Raw genomic sequence first — 19,824 nt, forward strand, 5'->3', positions numbered from 1 at the left:
TCAACCTCTAATCCCATTCTTCAGAAAATCTTGATAAGAAAAAAATATAAATAAAGACCAATTTTTATGGAAACATCAGAAATATTAGTTCACAATCTTCACAATGCATGAAGGTAAAAGCTATTCCAAATATTTTTTAAAAATAATTTGTTTTTAGTTTCAGGGAAATTGTTGTTTGCAATAATACTGGTGATCGGAGCTGCCTCGGGTTAGTATTCTTAGATTTTTTTCCCAAAACGAAAAGATCCTTTTTCAGGCATTTCAGCAGCAGATCCTTTATGCGAAGGTCTTCCTCCCAACGAGATATTTGCCTTTCCCCACGAGACCAACTGTTCCCTCTATTACGAATGCACCGGGGGTAACAAGATCTTGATGGCATGTGCGAATGGATTATGGTTCAACAGTGACACCCAGTCTTGCGATTTTCCCGACGAGTCTGGATGCACAAGTAGAAGGGTCTATTAGTGTCAAATCAGGTCAATATGAGTGTACTTTTCAGACAAAGAATCCATCTGCACCAACGTCGTGATCGATTACTTCCCGCATCCCAGCGATTGTTCCAGATATATCGAGTGCTACCAAGGTAACTCCTACGAGATGTCTTGCCAGCCTGGATTGTGGTTCCATTCTGGGCTAAAGAAATGCGTAGCTCCTGACGAGTCAGACTGCAGTAAGACTTATTTTGACCACAACACGTTTGTAGTATTAACAAGTATGATCTAGTGGGATTCACTACACCACCATGGACGACTCCCCATCCAATTTGCTGGGGGGTACGTCCCAGCGAGACCGTGTTGAAACCATACGAGGGTGATTGCAGGAAGTACTGGCAATGTATTGGGGCTGACATGACCCTCCAAGACTGTCCCAACTATTTGCTCTTCGATGAAAGTCGGCAACTTTGTGATTTTCCCGAAACAGTCAACTGTGATGGTTCGTACATTTTGATTTACAAAACGGTCACAACACTCTTTGTTCTTTGTGTTTTCAGATACTACTCGGACACCAGATCCCTGGACAAGTAAGTCACATCTTAAAAACAACTTTTGGAAGTAACGTGAAGTATTCCAGCAAGGCCGCCTACTACCCGCAATCCTACCACTCCAGCCGACAACGATCCACGTTGTACCGGTCAAGGATTATCTTACTGGTCTCATCCGATTTATTGCAACAAGTACATAGAATGCTATAATGGAGGCAGCTACGAAATGAATTGTCCCGCCGGTTTGTACTTCAGCCAAGAGAAGAGACACTGCGTTAATCCTAGCGAGTCAGAGTGCGGAAGAACTGAGCCACCGACGCATGGTAAGATTACAAGACAACAAAAATGATGGGACCCAGGGGATTGATGGTTTTAGGTCCCACGAGCCAGAGACCCACTGATTGGACGCCGCATCCAGATTGTCCGTGGCCAGAAAGCGAGGGTAAATTGATGCCTTATCCAGGAGATTGCACCAAGTTCTACGAGTGTGCTGAAGGAAAGAAGGTCGCGATGAATTGTCCAGATGCGTTGTGGTTTAATCCATCGATATTGGAGTGCGATTATCCCTATCAGGCAGGCTGCCAGTGGGGATTCTTGGATTAATAAGCACAACAGTATCAACACAAATGTACACTTGATTGCTGTCTTGTAGTTTTTCAAATACCTATTAAAAGTTAAATCTATATAAAAATATAATTTTGATTTTGTCTCTTTACTTCCATGTTCCATAAAGAAATTAAAAAAGGAGACAGAAGTGAAAACTTCTAACACGCTCGTAAACAGACTGGCTAAATTTGTGAGGTTAGGTTTTGAGGTTGAAGTTTTATTTTAGCTTTATTCTGACGATGGTTTACTGTATTGAAGAGAACACAGGTTTTCACCGGAAGCGGAAACACACAATCATTTGGAGATACCCTGTATTATGATAATTTGTCCATTTTCCGCTTCACAGTTGGCTACACAAATTTTTCCAACAGATGAATTGTTGAAGTCATATCATTGAGAATTATCTACTAAATCCTCATCCATCTGTGAACTTACAATATTTGTCGTGTAATTATCGGTTGTAATTCCACGAGAGCTCTGAAATGATCGATTTTTAACACGAAAGCTCTCCTAGGTAGCAACGAGGGTCACTTTGACAGGTGGAGGGAAATTATGTCAAAGTGACACGAGTCACTTTTATTATTTTAGCCATAGACCTTTACAAATAAGAATGTTCTTTGTCGCACAGTGACGTCACTGCGCGCCTCCTATGAGACAACAAAGATGGTGATAGCGACTGGATATTGAAATTCAGTATCCAATCGCTATCACCATCTTTGTTGTCTCACAGTGACGTCACTGTGCGACAAAGAAGATCCTTATTTGTAAAGGTCTATAGGATTGAAAACATCTGAGAAACCTACTTGACGAATTATCGAATTATCACTATAATCCAAGAAATAAAGCCTTACGATTGGTCGAAAACGATGACGAATGAAATAATCGTTTTTATGTAGGTATACACAATGAACAATAAAAATTTGGAAGTGACAAGTGACGCACAGTTGACTGTTTCTCGCTCGTTCCATTAAACTCGACTCCCGGGATCATAGATAATAATTAGTATCTATTTAGTTTATTTAACGAGTTCGTCTGTAAATTGGTCTTTTTTTGGCATGAGTGGAGCAGATTAAAACGCGAGTGAAACGAACGTTTTAAAGGCCCACGAGTGCCAAAAAAGGGCCAATTTACACACGAACGAGTTGAAACAACGGTTTTTTTTCGATGAGCCCCGTAAAGGCTCCAAATCGCTCCAAATCTTTAAAATTAGCTTGACGTTTCGTTTTGACAAGTTGTGACATTTATCAAAATCCGTTCACACAGGAGAAAATTCTCAAATTCTGACATTGTCCAACAAATAATAGTTTTGGGTCGGTTCTGTTTAGGTATGCTATTATTACAAAAATAAACCTTTGGTGGTAAATTTCAAATTTGCCAAATTTCATTGTTACCAAGAGATTCGGCTTTTATACGAAGAAATTAAAATGACCGCTTCTTGTATTATACGATTTATCAGTTTTAAATAACATTTTCATTTTTCTAATTGGATACGCGTTAGATACTTCAGAATTATGTCTGCATTAATGGATAAATTATTAGGGTAATTCATTGCAATATTAAGAAACTATAGTCCATTCAAAAATTAAAAAAACCATCAACGTCGCATTTTCCTCGAAAATTACTATCGGCAACGCTGTCTAGTGTAAAATTTGGTGAGATTGTAATTTTGAAGTTGAGTGTGTTGCTTTTCTGGACATGTTTATGTAAAAATAATAAGAATTAATTAATAAATGAAACGTGCTGAGCAATAATAAAACAATTTGAACGAAATTCAAAGTAACTGAATTTTATTTTGAATCAAATAAATGTTATAATTTATAGTTACCAACATAGTATGAAAAAATAACTACCTAGGGTTTTTTAAATTTTACCAACCTAATGTGGTGGTTTTTTAATTTTTTAATGGACTTTATTCAATTAAATAATAGCAAAAATGAGAAGGTGAGCGACAACCAACTGACAGGTATTAATAAATCACAACTAGCCTCACATAAGGTAACTTTTTTTTTACTAAACTTTAATAACCTCCCACTTGAAAACGATTGAAGTCTTGATATAATTGTATTAAGATTTTTGTATCAGATAATTGTAGAGCATCCGCTTTTACAAGCTCACGGTGATTTTGGAACATTATATAGGTATACCTAAATATATGAAAGTCAATGCGCATTGCACAATATGTAAATTTTTTTTCCACAAAAGTTGACTTAGTTTTACTATTTTTAGTGCGTAAAATATCTGTTTATGGTACTTGTAGGTTATGAGAGTAAAAATTAACGGTAAAAAGAAACTTGAAACACAGAATAATTACCTAAAAATTAACTAAAGGAAATGCACCCCCATTTTGCTCTAAACATAAATTTACTCTTCTTTTTACGCTCTCGTACAGATTCACCAGCATGTTTTATTTAATTTGAAATGTCAAATATTACTTGTCAATGATACGGCTGTCAGTGTCAACAACCGGAAGTTGCTCCAGTTGTACCATTTAAAAATAAAATTCAATATTATCAACTCAAACGGCCTTTCTTGATCACCTTGTATTTTGGAAGTTTGCATAACTTTCACAGTAGCAACTTCCGTAAAAGGAATTGCCTACGTAATTCGCATGCCCGTACCGACATGTTCTTCAAAAAATTAAAACCTTATAATAATCATTGACGTTACGTAAATGTTGCCTTCATATCAAAAAAATACACATAAGTGTATAAAGGACGTGTCAGAAATAGATATCAGAGAATTAAAGGCCCATACACAATGGCGTTAACGTTACGTCGATGTTAAAACGTTAATGTTAACGTTAGATCTAGAAATTCCAAATTACTCGTATTTCATTGTGGACCGTTCACAATGACGTTATGATGAAAATTAATGTTGCATGATATTGTTAGCGTTAATGTTAGTTCTAGAAATGTTCTGAATTCTTAACGTTACATTCTAACATTAGCCAACGGAAATACTTTATAAAAAGTACTGAAATACATGTAATTAGATCTAACGTTAACATTAACGTTTTAACATCGACGTAACTTTAACGCCATTGTGAAAGGGCTGTAAACGATGGAGAAAATAAAAAAAAAAATTAACAATAAAAAAAAACCGATAAGACAAGTTTTGAGTATATAAATTGAAAACGTAAACGGCAATTGAAACAAACAAGCAATGGAAGGTATCATGCCTTTTCCATAAAGACTTCTCCAGATTAATTTTCGTTTTTTAGGCCATCTGATCGTGTTCCTCCTTTTTGTGTCATCAGCTTTTGCTGTTGGTAAGTTTTTTTCTTAAATCCTTGTAAAATCTGACGTTTCCTTGCAGATCCTCTCTGTACGGGGGTACCTCCTGATGAAATTTACCTCTTCCCTTACCCCGGTGACTGCACCAGATATTACGAATGCGAAGAGGGCGTCCAAACAGCTAAAACCTGTCCCACTGGAGAATGGTTCAACGAAGCGTTGCAGTCTTGCGACCATCCCGACAGTTCTGGGTGTGTCGGTAATCACACCCCTTTTACCCTTACTCACCTCTTACCAAACACTCGATTTCAGCTCTAGTATGTCCCCCTAATATCGTCGATTACTACCCCTACCCCGAGCACTGTACCCGATACATCGAGTGCTACAAAGGCGTCCTCGAGACCCACGACTGCCCAGCTGGATTATGGTTCAGCTCCACCGAGAAAAGATGCGTACTCGAGGCGCTTTCCGGATGCGGGGAGTACTCTTCCAGTGTGGAACCCACCTGGACCACACCGACAGACGCTTGCACAGGCGTGCTTCCCGGATACACGCTCCTGAAGCCGTACCCCGGAGACTGTAATAAATTCATCGAGTGTTATGGAGCAATGGAAAGCATCATGAGCTGCCCGCCGCATCTTTACTTCAACTACGAGAGACAGATGTGTGATTGGCCCAGTTTGTCGGGATGCGATGGTAAAATCATCCTTGATTTTATAATCTTGTCAGGGAGGAACCATTTTTTTTAGACACCACAGGAAGTCCGGATCCGTCGAGTACCTACTACTCCCATTGTACCCCCCACGACACCCGCCGGTATCGACGATCCTCGTTGTGCCAACGGAAACAACGATTATTGGCCGGATGTGGATTGCACCAAGTTTATAGAGTGTTACCAAGGCTGGGGATATCTGATGAACTGTCCCAGCGGGCTCTACTTCAATCCAGATGACAAGAACTGTGAAGATCCGAGCCAATCAGGCTGTGGTCTGTTGGGTTCTTGACGGAAAAGGGTTTAGTAAAACGTTTGTTGCAGGATACACCCCGCCTACGCCTAATCCTTGGACCACCACCAAGGATCCAGACTGGACTCCGGATCCAGACTGTCCTTGGCCTTCGAACGACCGCTATCTATTCCCATACTCTGGCGATTGTACCAAGTTTTTGGAATGCGTTGTAGGAGAGAAAACCGTAGCGAATTGCCCAGATGGGCTCTGGTTCAATCCCACATTGTTAGTGTGTGATTATCCTTATCACTCAGGATGTATTTACCAATAAATTGTAATTAATATCCACTGATTTCCTGTCTAAGGATATCGTAATCAATATTAATATACATCTAAACACTTATAATTTGGTGGCATTTTTTCAAGAGATTAAATCAACCTCTAATCCCATTCCTCAGAAAATCTTGATAAGAAAAAAATATAAATAAAGACCCATTTTTATGGAAACATCAGAAATATTAGTTCACGATCTTCACAATGAATGAAGGTAAAAGCTATTCCAAATATTTTTTTAAAATAATTTGTTTTTAGTTTCAGGGAAATTGTTGTTTGCAATAATACTGGTGGTCGGAGCTGCGTCGGGTTAGTATTCTTAGATTTTTTTCCCAAAACGAAAAGATCCTTTTTCAGGCATTTCAGCAGCAGATCCTTTATGCGAAGGTCTTCCTCCCAACGAGATATTTGCCTTTCCCCACGAGACCAACTGTTCCCTCTATTACGAATGCTACGGGGGTAACAAGATCTTGATGGCATGTGCGAATGGATTATGGTTCAACAGTGACACCCAGTCTTGCGATTTTCCCGACGAGTCTGGATGCACAAGTAGAAGGGTCGATTAGTGTCAAATCAGGTGAATCTGAGTGTACTTTTCAGACAAAGAATCCATCTGCACCAACGTCGTGATCGATTACTTCCCGCATCCTAGCGATTGTTCCAGATATATCGAGTGCTACCAAGGTAACTCCTACGAGATGTCTTGCCAGCCTGGATTGTGGTTCCATTCTGGGCTAAAGAAATGCGTAGCTCCTGAAGAGTCAGACTGCAGTAAGACTTATTTTGACCACAACACGTTTGTAGTATTAACAAGTATGATCTAGTGGGATTCACTACACCACCATGGACGACTCCCCATCCAATTTGCTGGGGGGTACGTCCCAGCGAGACCGTGTTGAAACCATACGAGGGTGATTGCAGGAAGTACTGGCAATGTATTGGGGCTGACATGACCCTCCAAGACTGTCCCAACCATTTGCTCTTCGATGAAAGTCGGCAACTTTGTGATTTTCCCGAAACAGTCAACTGTGATGGTTCGTACATTTTGATTTACAAAACTGTCACAACACTCTTTGTTCTTTGTGTTTTCAGATACTACTCGGACACCAGATCCCTGGACAAGTAAGTCACATCTTAAAAAAAAACTCTTGGAAGTAACGTGAAGTATTCCAGCAAGGCCGCCTACTACCCGCAATCCTACCACTCCAGCCGACAACGATCCACGTTGCATCGGTCAAGGATTATCTTACTGGTCTCATCCGATTTATTGCAACAAGTATATAGAATGCTATAATGGAGGGAGCTACGAAATGAATTGTCCCGGCGGTTTGTACTTCAGCCAAGAGAAGAGACGCTGCGTTAATCGTAGCGAGTCAGAGTGCGGAAGACCTAAGCCACCGACGCATGGTAAGATTACAAGACAACAAAAATGATGGGACCCAGGGGATTGATGGTTTTAGGTCCCACGAGCCAGAGACCCACTGATTGGACGTCGCATCCAGATTGTCCGTGGCCAGAAAGCGAGGGTAAATTGATGCCTTATCCAGGAGATTGCACCAAGTTCTACGAGTGTGCTGAAGGAAAGAAGGTCGCGATGAATTGTCCAGATGCGTTGTGGTTTAATCCATCGATATTGGAGTGCGATTATCCCTATCAGGCAGGCTGCCAGTGGGGATTCTTGGATTAATAAGCACAACAGTATCAACACAAATGTACACTTGATTGCTGTCTTGTAGTTTTTCAAATATTAAAAGTTAAATCTATATAAAAATATAATTTTGATTTTGTCTCTTTACTTCCATGTTCCATAAAGAAATTAAAAAAGGAGACAGAAGTGAAAACTTCTAACACGCTCGTAAACAGACTGGCTAAATTTGTGAGGTTAGGTTTTGAGGTTGAAGTTTTATTTTAGCTTTATTCTGACGATGGTTTACTGTATTGAAGAGAACACAGGTTTTCACCGGAAGCGGAAACACACAATCATTTGGAGATACCCTGTATTATGATAATTTGTCCATTTTCCGCTTCACAGTTGGCTACACAAATTTTTCCAACAGATGAATTGTTGAAGTCATATCATTGAGAATTATCTACTAAATCCTCATCCATCTGTGAACTTACAATATTTGTCGTGTAATTATCGGTTGTAATTCCACGAGAGCTCTGAAATGATCGATTTTTAACACGAAAGCTCTCCTAGGTAGCAACGAGGGTCACTTTGACAGGTGGAGGGAAATTATGTCAAAGTGACACGAGTCACTTTTATTATTTTAGCCATAGACCTTTACAAATAAGAATGTTCTTTGTCGCACAGTGACGTCACTGCGCGCCTCCTATGAGACAACAAAGATGGTGATAGCGACTGGATATTGAAATTCAGTATCCAATCGCTATCACCATCTTTGTTGTCTCACAGTGACGTCACTGTGCGACAAAGAAGATCCTTATTTGTAAAGGTCTATAGGATTGAAAACATCTGAGAAACCTATAGTTGACTCAAGTTGCAAAAAACCACTTGCCATTTGCAACAGCATTTTTTTTATATTTTTGAACCAAATAAAGGCACAAAGCGACCAGAAAATCATAGTTTGGATTGAATATTTTCCATATAAGTACAATTTTAAAGTAATTTCAATTGACTGATGCCATAAAAGTGCTGTTGCAAATGCAAAGTGGTTTTTTGCAACTTGAGTCAGCTTTACTTGACGAATTATCGAATTATCACTATAATCAAAAAAATAAAGCCTTACGATTGGTCGAAAACGATGACGAATGAAATAATCGTTTTTATGTAGGTATACACAATGAACAATAAAAATTTGGAAGTGACAAGTGACGCACAGTTGACTGTTTCTCGCTCGTTCCATTAAACTCGACTCCCGGGATCATAGTTAATAATTAGTATCTATTTAGTTTATTTAACGAGTTCGTCTGTAAATTGGTCTTTTTTTGGCATGAGTGGAGCAGTTTAAAACGCGAGTGAAACGAACGTTTTAAAGGCACACGAGTGCCAAAAAAGGCCCAATTTACACACGAACGAGTTGAATACAACGTTTTTTTTTGTTCGACGAGCCCCTTAAAGGCTCCAAATCACTTAAAATCTTTAAAATTAGCTTGACGTTTCGTTTTGACAAATTGTAACATTTATCAAAATCCGTTCACACAGGAGAAAATTCTCAAATTCTGACATTGTCGAACAAAAATAGTTATTTTCATATAAGTAGCGCTGTCAAATCACTTTTCAGGTATGAGGCCGAAATTTGAAGCACTAGGCATCAGCCAAGTCCTGCAAAACAGGCCGAATACCTGAAAACTGACAGCGCACGATTTTAGCGTGATGCGAACGATTTTAGCGTGATGCGCCTAAAGAAGTTTTCACTTAAAAAAAAGCGATTCTGGTCATACTATTCTGAAAACGCAAAGGAAACGTGACTTTTCACATGATTGTACGTGTCTGTGTTTGTTCCTGTGTTCGAGTCCCCGCCTGTAATTTTTGTTTGTTCGCGATATCTTTTGCAAAAATGCGTCGAGTTGAACTGTTTTTCAAAACAACAACATGTTGTCTAATAATAAGTATCAACTACGAACTTCCAGACAAATTTCGCTCCCAGTTTTCATGTTAAAATGATTTTCAAGAATTGTTTTGATACGTGCAGGTACTTCAAGAAATTTTTAATAAACAACCGACCACTGGAAATTCGGTTGATATCTTTAGATACAGATTGAATAAATCTAATCGATCACTCGGCATTACTGTTTAATCTCATTCGTTTTCGTGTCATTATTATGAACACCTGAATGACAAATATTAAGCCTTGACAATGATAACAATAAATCAATTGACATTTAGGTATTAAAAAAATTAAGATCTCATCTTATATAAGCAGTATTATTAAGATTTACTCTCAGTTTAGTGTAAGAGCAACAAATATGAAAGGTATGGTATTTATATTTACATAATATGTAGAATAAATAAAAACAACATAATCTACATTGCAGACCTTTCCCTATTCTTTTTAATTGCTTTCGTAACTATTCCGGCCAAAAGTGATGGTACGTTTTCTTGTATCAATTGATATGTACCTCGACTATGATAATATCATTTTAGATCCTCTTTGTGCCGGCCTTCCACATGACGAAGAAGTAGTTTTTGCATCACCGCTGGATTGTACCCAATATTACAAATGTTTCAATGGAGTATTCTCAATTGAAAAATGTCCAGAGGGATTATATTTCAGCGAATACAATGAACGTTGCGTATCGGCAGAATATGCAGAATGCCAAGGTGGTTCTGGAACACCAAGTGATTCTTCGAGTACTCTTCCTGGTAAGTAAATCCTTTTTGTTAATTTGGATTCATTTGTGGATCTTCAGATACAACAACAGAAACATCAACAATGGAAACAACAACAGCGGAACCAACAACAACAACACCGGAACCAACAACAACACCGGAACCAACAACAACACCGGAACCAACAACAACACTGGAACCAAGTACAACAACACTGGAACCAAGTACAACAACACCGGAACCAACAACAACAACATCAACAACGGAAACCACAGCAGGGACGACACCAGGTACTGATATACTTAAGTTTTTGTTATTTCCTTGATGAGAGTATTTCCAGATCCAAATGTGGATCCGAGATGTATTGACGGCAACACAGCATATTGGCCCCATCCGAGTGACTGCAGCAAGTACATAGAATGTTATCAAGGGGATTCGTACGAAATGGCTTGTCCCGCCAATACATACTTCTCTGAAGGACACAAGAAATGTACGAGCGCTGGCGAGTCAGAATGTTGCAAAAACGATACATCACAGTGTAAATACTTTGTACACTTTTAAATAAAAACAAGAAACTATGATTTAATAAACTTTTTTTCAAAAATAAATTGTTTATATTGAGGAATTATTAAAGTGAAGAGTTTTCTGATTTTTTTAGGTACTTCTCGACTTCAGTGATAACGTTGATGATAATACAGGGTGTTTTTGAAATTCGTGTACAAATTTTAACCACGAGCTACTGGCTTCATGTAGAACTCGGAAAAAATATTTAAAAAATTCTATGGCAAAAAATAAAATGACATTTATTTTTTGAGCTGCATTTTTTTTTTAATTGCTTTTAGTCTTTTACGTTGTCCCACAACCACGTAGGTAAAATTTCGGCACATTTTAAAAAAAATAAAATATGATATACAGGGTGTATTTTTAAAATGTGCCGAAATTTTACCTACGAGGTTTTATTTTTTGACAGAATTGTTTAAATATTTTTTCCGAATTCTACATGAAGCCAATAGCTTGTGATTAAAATTTGTACACGCATTTCAAAAACACCCTGTACAAGGGTGATTAAATAATTTGATTGGTCTGTTAACATCGCTTTTATTTGATTAACATTCTGCATTTGTCACACAACATTCAGACTCCTCAGAATTGACACATTCCTTTAGACTATCGGAGAAATATAAGCCTGGAGGACACGCCATTTCGTAAGAATCTCCCTCGTAGCATTCAATGTATTTGTTACAAAAGACAGGATGGGACCAATAATCAGTGTTACCATCTACGCATCGGGGATCGGGACCAACTTGAACGTTAACGTGTTAAAAATTCATTATCATCTACTTAAAAAAAAAATCATACTTGCCGGAGTTGTGGGCGCTGAAAATAATCAACAATAAATAATCGAAGAGATCTGTTACAAAAGCTGTACTTACTAAGGGTGGTGGTAGGCCCTGGAGGTGTAGTTGTATGTGAAACTAAAATTATTTTTACTAGTTTTGGACAAACATTTGATCAGAGCAATTTACCGCAAAAGTCCCCAGGATAATCGCAGTTCTCGATTTCTGGATGCCACCAGAGCCCATCGGGACATTGCAACATAGTTCCTTCTCCGTTGTAACATTCTATATATTTATCACATTGGCCTGCCACAGGAAGGTATACTATTTCTCCTGGATTTGCACCGTCACATTCTCCTGGTTTGGTGGTCACGTTGTTAAAATAAAAAAACTGTTGGCTGTCACAACTTACCTTCCCTTTTGTCTCTGACGTGGAAATTTGAATTTGTGGCTGTAACGACTAAAAAGAAGTAGATTTAGCACGAGTATTGACCGACTGTTACTTACTTGAAGCAGTGATCAAGAAAAATGCTAAAGTTGCGATTTGATTCATCATTTTCAGATTTCCAATTGAATAATAGAACTTGTACCTGCTGAAGATAGTTTATATAAGAAGAGCTTTAGAAATTTGAATACAATCTTAATCCCAATGTTATCATCTAGGTACAATTCCGTGTAGGAATTTAAGTAAGAAATATTTTTTGATAAGTTACTAAATGAAGCAAGGTACTAGACTGATATTGTAGGCATCGTCTGAGATTTAAAATCCTTGATATCTCATTGAGATCAGTTGAAGATAAAAGAAGATGTGGAATTTCCAATATTTTTAAGAAAAATTACTTTGGCAAACCTGATTGGGGCACAAAACGTCATTTTGACATTTTATGTATTGATAAATTGTGTCAAATAGGCGAGTACGCCTAGTATCCGTTCACGATTGTTTCAGTCTATGAAAATCTGACATTTTAGTTGGCAATATTGTGTTTTGGCATAATAAATCTATTTTAGGTTATAATTGAATTACACTGAATCAATTACAGCCCCTTCACAATGGCGTTAACGTTACGTCGATGTTAAAACGTTAATGTTAACGTTAGATCTAATTACATGTATTTCAGTACTTTTTATAAATTATTTCCGTTGGCTAATGTTAGAATGTAACGTTAAGAATCCAGAACATTTCTAGAACTAACGTTAACGCTAACAATATCATGCAACATTAATTTTCATCATAACGTCATTGTGAACGGTCCACAATGAAATACATGTAATTTTGAATTTCTAGATTTAACGTTAACATTAACGTTTTAACATCGACGTAACGTTAACGCCATTGTGTATGGGCCTTTAGGGAATTGACAACAACACGAGTATTTAATAACGAAACGTCATATGACAGGACCTGATGCCAATCTAACAAAAAAATATCGTGGCCTCCTGCGTGTTTAAAACAATCGTGAACGGCATATATGTTTATGTCCACGATCACATTAAAAAGAATTGCTAGCAGATTAACCAACAATAGTATTACCAACCTATGAAAAAAGGGTACATTTATTTATAATCACCCGGGATTATTAGTATGTACCGGGTGATCAAGAAGGATAGTTTGAGTTGGCAATAAAATTTAAAACATTTTTTATTCGGCTATTTGCAACACTGTACACTTCGTTTTTTAAACGGTACTGTCAAAATGTTTGCAAGTTGCCACACTGCGCCGTTTTGAGACTAGTCCTGATTTTTACGTGCAAAAATTTGAAATTTCAAATTTGAAGTTAAGTTTAATAAATTTTTGACTTTTTCATTTTGTTTCGCCTTCTTTCATTCAAAGCATTACTTACACGAAATGGCTGAACAAGAGGAAGATATGAAACGTAAAAGACGGCCAGAAACAAGCATTATTGTTTGGAAATAAGAGAATTATAGTGGAAATAATGTAAGAAGTCTCGCGGCAAAAATGCGAACTAATGAATGTTTCTATGGTAAGGACTTCAGGAGCAAACCGTGGAAAGTACATTCAAAACAATAAATCTTCATTTAGGACGTTGTCATTCATTTGAACAATTCACACTAAATTTTCATTTTTGCAGGATACCGTAAAGGTAAGAAACTTTAAAAATTTAATGTTCAACATAGACATTATTTAATGTGCAAAAAAAAATAGCCACACAATTTACTATAAAATTAAAATGTTTGTTTTTAGTCTAGTTACAGGTTACAGAAATATTAGCGCCGCTGTCAAATTTTACATGGGACTTCTTACATTATTTTTACTAAGTAGGTATAACTCGTGTATAACTCCATTAACATAACCAAACTTTTCTTGTTGACGTTTTTATAACTATAGTGAAATTTTTTTAATAAACAATTGTCAATGTCAAAATTAAGTAAAAAACCACTCTGTACCACCCCAAAATGTGCACATATGGGCCAGCTGTATAACAATTTGACACCAAATCATAGTTAAGATTATGTTCATTGCACTTCCCGGACCTGTTTTCCGCGAATTCATTTTCAAAACAAATTTAATGAGAAATCAGCGGAAATATTTTTCGAATTTGAAAAAAATCTCGCTCGTAAGGGCACAGGCTCAGTTAGATTAAAAAAATGTTGACACTCAGTGTGACTAATCGTATTATCATGAAAATCACTGTTTGGCTCGTACTATTGCGGGCAAAAAAAGTGGGACATCAAATTTCTGTCAGTTTTGAAAAATTCGATGTATAATCTATTCATTTTGATTGTGACCACTCCCTAGTAACTTTTCAGTTGCTAGGTTATTGATAGGGAATTTGAGATAACACTAAATCCAGTCGCAGTTGGCAACTCTCGGAGGTGCCATTTTGACAGAAACGTCACGCTCATAGAAGACAGAACGGAAAACGACTTGCGCAAACGTTTTTCGACGTACACTGTGCGCATATCTATAAAATTGAGTTTTGGTACAAAATTTTAGAATTCAAAAAGAAAATGCCACGTTGTCTTCTCAAAGTTGGGACCAAACGGTTAATATTGACTTGTTTCGAGACATTTATTGAAGCCAACGGGAAAACAAAGACGAACATCACCAATAAAGTTAACTCTATTTGTGCTTTTTTGTTGTACATTTTGACTAGTAAGTGTTGTAGTTTGATACCTTCTGCCTTTTCATCCCCTGTAAAGTGTAAATAATTTTTTTGAACTTTCTGTCTGATTAGTTTTTATCTGAAAATATGTATTTGTATTAATCAATGCTAATTGAAAGTTCTGATTACCTTTATACCAGGCATTTTTCGCGACAGACGTTTTTAGTTTCTCCTACTTCAAATATTGATTTCCGTTATTAATATTGATAAATACATTAAAATCATTGCTTTACTACAATGGTCAAGTTTTGACAATTCTGACATTTTCACATCATGTTCACACCACACAAATATTTAGTGTAAAACGTATGCAGCACACAGCTAAACAGCGCCTACTATGTTTTTCGTTGTGGTCACAATCAAAGTGAATAGATAATAGTTCAAGCTTTATTGTCATTTTTTTGACACTATTCCAGCTGACAGTTTAAAAATTTATTTTATACTCCTATTTTCCTTTTCGAAATGCCTTCTTCTTTTGATAAAGGTAGAGTTTGATTGGAACTTTGCATTAAATAAATATTCACTACGTGCTTACTTACAATCATTCCCTACAACCTACAATACTTAATGACATCGTCAATCAATTGAAAGTAGGGTTAGAATCAGGTAAGGGTTATTTCACATTAAAAGTCAAGACAATGACGTTGATGTCCCACTTTTTTTGCCCGCAATAGTACCAACATGATAACGTTTTGACAATTGTTTATTAAAAAATTTCAATTATAGTTTTTTTTGTACAGACAACTAAAAGGGCATGTCACCAATAGGTACACTCCAAAAAAAAGTCAAAAATTTGACACTGACAGTGCGGGAGTTTAGTAAACGGACAGTAGGTTTTGTTGGTTTATTTCACAGATATAGGACATAACATAACAGCGCCAAAATGGTGGTTATGAAAGTAAAAAATAAAAAGTAAAAAGAAATTAAACGTGAAATACAGAACAATTATCTAAAAATTAACTAGAGGAAATGGTCGAAGTGGCCCCCCATTTTGCTCTAAACATAAATTAAATCTTTTTAGGCTCTCCAACAAATAATTTGAAATGTCAAATGTTATTTGTCAATAATGCGGCTATCAGTCCCAAGCACTGATATCTATGGTGTACCATATCTATGGTGTACCATAGAGATCAGTGATCCCAAGCCGTCAACAATCAGAAGTAACTCCAGTTGTACCCTTTAAAAATAAAATTCAGTATTACCAACGCAAACAGTCCTTCTTGATCACCTGGTGCAGTTGGGAGCAAAGAATACTACAGTATGTTACTATACACAGTTACACGCAGTACAAGAGTGAAAGAGTGAAGAGTAGATGCACAATATAAATTTACATATTTGCGTTTCATTTTTTACTCCAAGAGTATCTGGATTTATTAATTATTACATTGCTCGTGATTAAATATGTAATTTAATTTGACTGTTAATATCGCCTTTATTTGATTAATTTCGTGAACATCCTGCATTTGCCAAACAACATTCAGACTCCCCAGAACTGACACATTTCTTTTGACCCTCGGAAAAATATAAACCTGCAGGACACACCATTTCGTAAGAATTTCCCTGGTAGCATTCAATGTACTTGTTACAAGAGGCAGGATGAGGCCAATATGATGTGTTGCCGTCTGTGCATCGCGGATCGGGACCAACTTTAACGTTCGCTTGTTAAAAAATTCATCATTATCTATTATTTAAAAAAGTTTCGTACCTGCCGGAGTTGTGGGGGCTGAAAATAATTAACAATAAATAATCGAAGACATTCTTTACAAAAACTGTACTTACTAGGGTTGGTGGTAGGCACTGTTGGCGCAGTTGTATTTGAAGCTAAAATAATATTTACTAGTTTTCAACAAACATTCGATTGGAGTAACTTACCGGTAGACCAAGAGCAGTAGTCTCCTGGATAATCGCAAATTTTGAGGTCTTGGTGCCACCAGAGTCCATCGGTACACTGACCTTCATATTTGGTTCCGCCCCAACACTCGATAAATTTGGTGCAGTCACCCTCTACGGGAAAATATACGATATACCCAGGTCCAGGATAAGGACACTGAGGATCCGGCGTCCATGAAGTATCTGCAGTTTTAAATTAACACCGCGAACAAACAAGAAATTAAAATATTTATACCAGCAAGTCCACTTGTCACCATGGAATCTATGTCACCGTGGGCAGCTGAAATAAATGCACTATAATAATTGTAAACGATGCTTTAAAAGTATTCGTATTACTTACCAGAAAAAAGAATACAGCTTATAATAGCCAATATCATGATTGTTATTTATGTTTTGAAGTCTTGGGACAGAATAGTAAAATTTACACAAAAAATGTGTTTATATAGTGAAGACATGTTTATTGTTTATAATGTAAAAGAATCATCTCAAATTTAATCTTCTATGTAATTAAATTATATAGGTTGTATTAGAAATAGCAAAAGATTACGATGATATATTATCTAAAATCTTGTTTATATTTCACGATTGACAGTATAATCCGATAAAAATATTCCATGACTGAGAAAAGAGGAACTAATTCTATAAAAATTGTAACGGGTGCTTGAAATATGCAATACGATCTACAAAACATAACAAAGTGCCAAATGAGATAAACGGCAGGATCATCGTTTACGGTTTAAATACATGATAAACAGGGTGTATTTTTAAAATGTGCGGAAATTTTACCTACGAGGTTGTGGGACAACGTAGAAGACTAAAAGCAATTCGAAAAAATTGTAGCTCAAAAAATAAATGTCATTTTATTTTTTGACATAGAATTTTTAAAATATTTTTTCCGAGTTCTACATGAAGCCAGTAGCTCGTGGTTAAAATTTGGTCACGCATTTCAATAACACCCTGTATAAAAAAAAATTGGGTCAAATTTGTCAAAGTTATGACGTCGTTAATATTTTTTCAAAATGAGAAGCTCCGATTCCGATTAGATTATTTGATAAAGCTTTTTTTTCTGGATTATAAAACTCTAGTTTAAGTAGGGGTTACATAAAAAAAAAATTTGCAAAGTAATAAAGAATGAAACAAACTTGATTTGCGTTTTATTAATTGTGTCCGTTATTTTATCATAACCCTGTATAATTTGATGTAGGACATACAGTTACTGCGGTTGCAAAAAAACGGGAAACGAAAATTTCCCTAATGTAAATTTGGTTTTGTCCATTTGTCAATTGATTGTGTACTTGACAATATTTTTTAAAATGCCATTGAATTTTGACATTAATTCTAACCTATCTCTCGTAAGAAAATTTCACACTATGGAAACATTGTAAAAATGTGTCCATTTTATTCTGACAGTTCCCGTTTTTTTTGGAGCCAACTGTACCTGCATAAATAAAAAGGCATCCATATGCGTGTAATATTTTATTTTACCGTAAGTGTATCTCGACATTGCTAACATTGTGTACTAGTTTGACAACAATCGGACAGCGCAGCATTAACGCATGTTTTGTGACTATCGGAAAAATATAGTCCCGGAGCACAGGCCATCTCGTAGGAATTCCCCTCGTGGCATTCTATGTAGCGGTTACAGCTTGTAGGGTGGGGAAAATAATTTGTAGTGTGGTCGATACATCTTGGATCTGGTCTAGCTAAAAAATAATTAACTGATTTAAGGCAGTTCTGGTAGTTTAATAAAAATGTTTACAGCCATCGCAGTAATCTCCTGGATAATCGCAATTTTCGATGGCTGGATGCCACCAAAGTCCATCAGAACACTGATTTTCATATTTGGTTCCATCCCAACACTCGATCCATTTGGTGCAGTCACCCGGTACAGGCAAATATATGACTTCCCCAGGTCTAGGATAAGGACACTCAGGATCCGGAGTCCATGAAGTAGCTGCAGTTTTAAATTAACACCGCGAACAGACAAGAAATTAAAATATTTATATGTACCTGCAAGTCCACTTGTCACCATGGAATCTAAATCACCGTAGGCAGCTGAAATAAAATAATGCAGTATAATAATTGTAAACGAATCTTTAAAAGTGTTCGTAAGTTTGTATTACTTACCAGAAAAAAGAATGCAGCTGATAATAGCAAGTATCATGATTATTATTTATGTTTTGAAGTCTTGGGACAGAATACTAAAATTTACACAAAAAATGTGTTTATATAGTGAAGAGTAAAAGAATTAATTTCAGATTTAATCTTTTATATACTTAATCAAATTAGGTAAGTTATATTAAAAACTGCAAAAGATTACGATAATATTTTATCTTAAATCTGATTTATAATTCATGATTGACAATAATAATCCGATAAAAATATTCTGACCATGAAAAGAGGAATTAATTCTTTAAAAATTGTAACAGGTGCTTGAAATATACAATTTGATCAAAATCAAAATGTGCATAATATTCTACGGGGTGATCAAGAAGAACTGTTTGAGTTGCCAATACAATTGCCAGAGAACGGGAACTGTCAAAACAAAAGTGACACATTTTTACAATTTTTCCATAGTGTGAAACCTTCTTACGAGAGATAGGTTAGAATTAACGTCAAAATTCAATAACATTTTTTAAAATTATTTGATAGGTAGGTATTGTCAAGTTGACAAATGGACAAAATCAAATTTACATTAGGAAAATTTTCGTTTCCCGATTTTTTTGCAACCAACTGTATGTTTTTTTACCCCTAATAGAAATATTGACTAAAATCATAAATCACACCAACAAAGAAACAGTTTACAATCTCCTTACAGGTAAGAAACCGGTTATTTTTGCCCGTTGGGTGTCACTAAATATTTGGCTGAGGTTATTTAACATCACACCATTAATTACCGGATGGGGTGCTTTAAGATCTGTTTCTTTGTTGGTGTGATTTATGATTTTAGCCGATATTTCTATTCGGGGTAAAAATATTATACACCAGATCATAGTTGAAGTTACGTTCACTTCACTTACGGTACATTTCTTCCGTGAATTCATTTTCACAACAAATTTAATGAGAAATCTTTTTCA

General features: G+C 36.3%; 2 protein-coding genes and 2 long non-coding RNA genes across 4 annotated transcripts; 1 reads left to right on the top strand and 3 right to left on the bottom strand.

The window, feature by feature from the left end:
• The first annotated feature begins 3 nt into the window (after window positions 1-3).
• On the top strand, window positions 4-10,976 carry LOC138134213 (chitin-binding domain protein cbd-1-like). The gene is made up of 22 exons (XM_069052411.1): window positions 4-113; window positions 158-208; window positions 257-448; window positions 500-670; window positions 724-933; window positions 992-1,021; window positions 1,072-1,305; window positions 1,359-1,583; window positions 5,134-5,355; window positions 5,858-5,974; window positions 6,360-6,410; window positions 6,459-6,650; window positions 6,702-6,872; window positions 6,926-7,135; window positions 7,194-7,223; window positions 7,275-7,508; window positions 7,562-7,786; window positions 9,952-10,038; window positions 10,101-10,154; window positions 10,210-10,428; window positions 10,476-10,685; window positions 10,736-10,976. Exons 1-22 carry the CDS (start codon window positions 104-106, stop codon window positions 10,954-10,956), a joined length of 3,366 nt encoding a protein of 1,121 aa, XP_068908512.1. The 5' UTR covers window positions 4-103; the 3' UTR covers window positions 10,957-10,976.
• A 501-nt stretch (window positions 10,977-11,477) lies between these two features.
• LOC138139837 (probable endochitinase) lies at window positions 11,478-12,478 on the bottom strand. The gene is made up of 6 exons (XM_069060380.1): window positions 12,240-12,478; window positions 12,145-12,192; window positions 11,922-12,089; window positions 11,829-11,870; window positions 11,755-11,772; window positions 11,478-11,698 (listed from the first exon to the last, which is right to left on the bottom strand). The coding sequence occupies exons 1-6, from the start codon at window positions 12,286-12,288 to the stop codon at window positions 11,502-11,504; spliced, it is 522 nt and encodes a 173-aa protein (XP_068916481.1). The 5' UTR covers window positions 12,289-12,478; the 3' UTR covers window positions 11,478-11,501.
• A 3,713-nt stretch (window positions 12,479-16,191) lies between these two features.
• LOC138139844 (uncharacterized) lies at window positions 16,192-17,235 on the bottom strand. The gene is made up of 6 exons (XR_011162387.1): window positions 17,088-17,235; window positions 16,983-17,027; window positions 16,730-16,930; window positions 16,637-16,678; window positions 16,563-16,580; window positions 16,192-16,503 (listed from the first exon to the last, which is right to left on the bottom strand). It is a non-coding gene; the product is annotated as an uncharacterized lncRNA (long non-coding RNA).
• Window positions 17,236-18,210: 975 nt separating this feature from the next.
• On the bottom strand, window positions 18,211-19,001 carry LOC138139841 (uncharacterized). The gene is made up of 4 exons (XR_011162386.1): window positions 18,875-19,001; window positions 18,758-18,802; window positions 18,507-18,701; window positions 18,211-18,450 (listed from the first exon to the last, which is right to left on the bottom strand). It is a non-coding gene; the product is annotated as an uncharacterized lncRNA (long non-coding RNA).
• Between the last annotated feature and the right edge of the window lie 823 nt (window positions 19,002-19,824).

The sequence above is a fragment of the Tenebrio molitor genome, chromosome 1 (genome assembly GCF_963966145.1).
Source record: "Tenebrio molitor chromosome 1, icTenMoli1.1, whole genome shotgun sequence".
NCBI classification, from domain to species: domain Eukaryota; kingdom Metazoa; phylum Arthropoda; class Insecta; order Coleoptera; family Tenebrionidae; genus Tenebrio; species Tenebrio molitor.

Bases quoted from the DNA above. Each gene is read 5' to 3' on its own strand.
- LOC138134213 (XM_069052411.1), top strand. The intron at 449-499 runs GTAGAAGGGTCT...TGTACTTTTCAG, and splicing joins CGACGAGTCTGGATGCACAA to ACAAAGAATCCATCTGCACC. The intron at 7,509-7,561 runs GTAAGATTACAA...TGATGGTTTTAG, and splicing joins ACCTAAGCCACCGACGCATG to GTCCCACGAGCCAGAGACCC.
- LOC138139837 (XM_069060380.1), bottom strand. From the start codon at position 12,288: ATGATGAATCAAATCGCAACTTTAGCATTTTTCTTGATCACTGCTTCA. The intron at 12,193-12,239 runs GTAAGTAACAGT...ACTTCTTTTTAG, and splicing joins TTTCTTGATCACTGCTTCAA to TCGTTACAGCCACAAATTCA. The intron at 12,090-12,144 runs GTAAGTTGTGAC...CCACCAAACCAG, and splicing joins CGTCAGAGACAAAAGGGAAG to GAGAATGTGACGGTGCAAAT.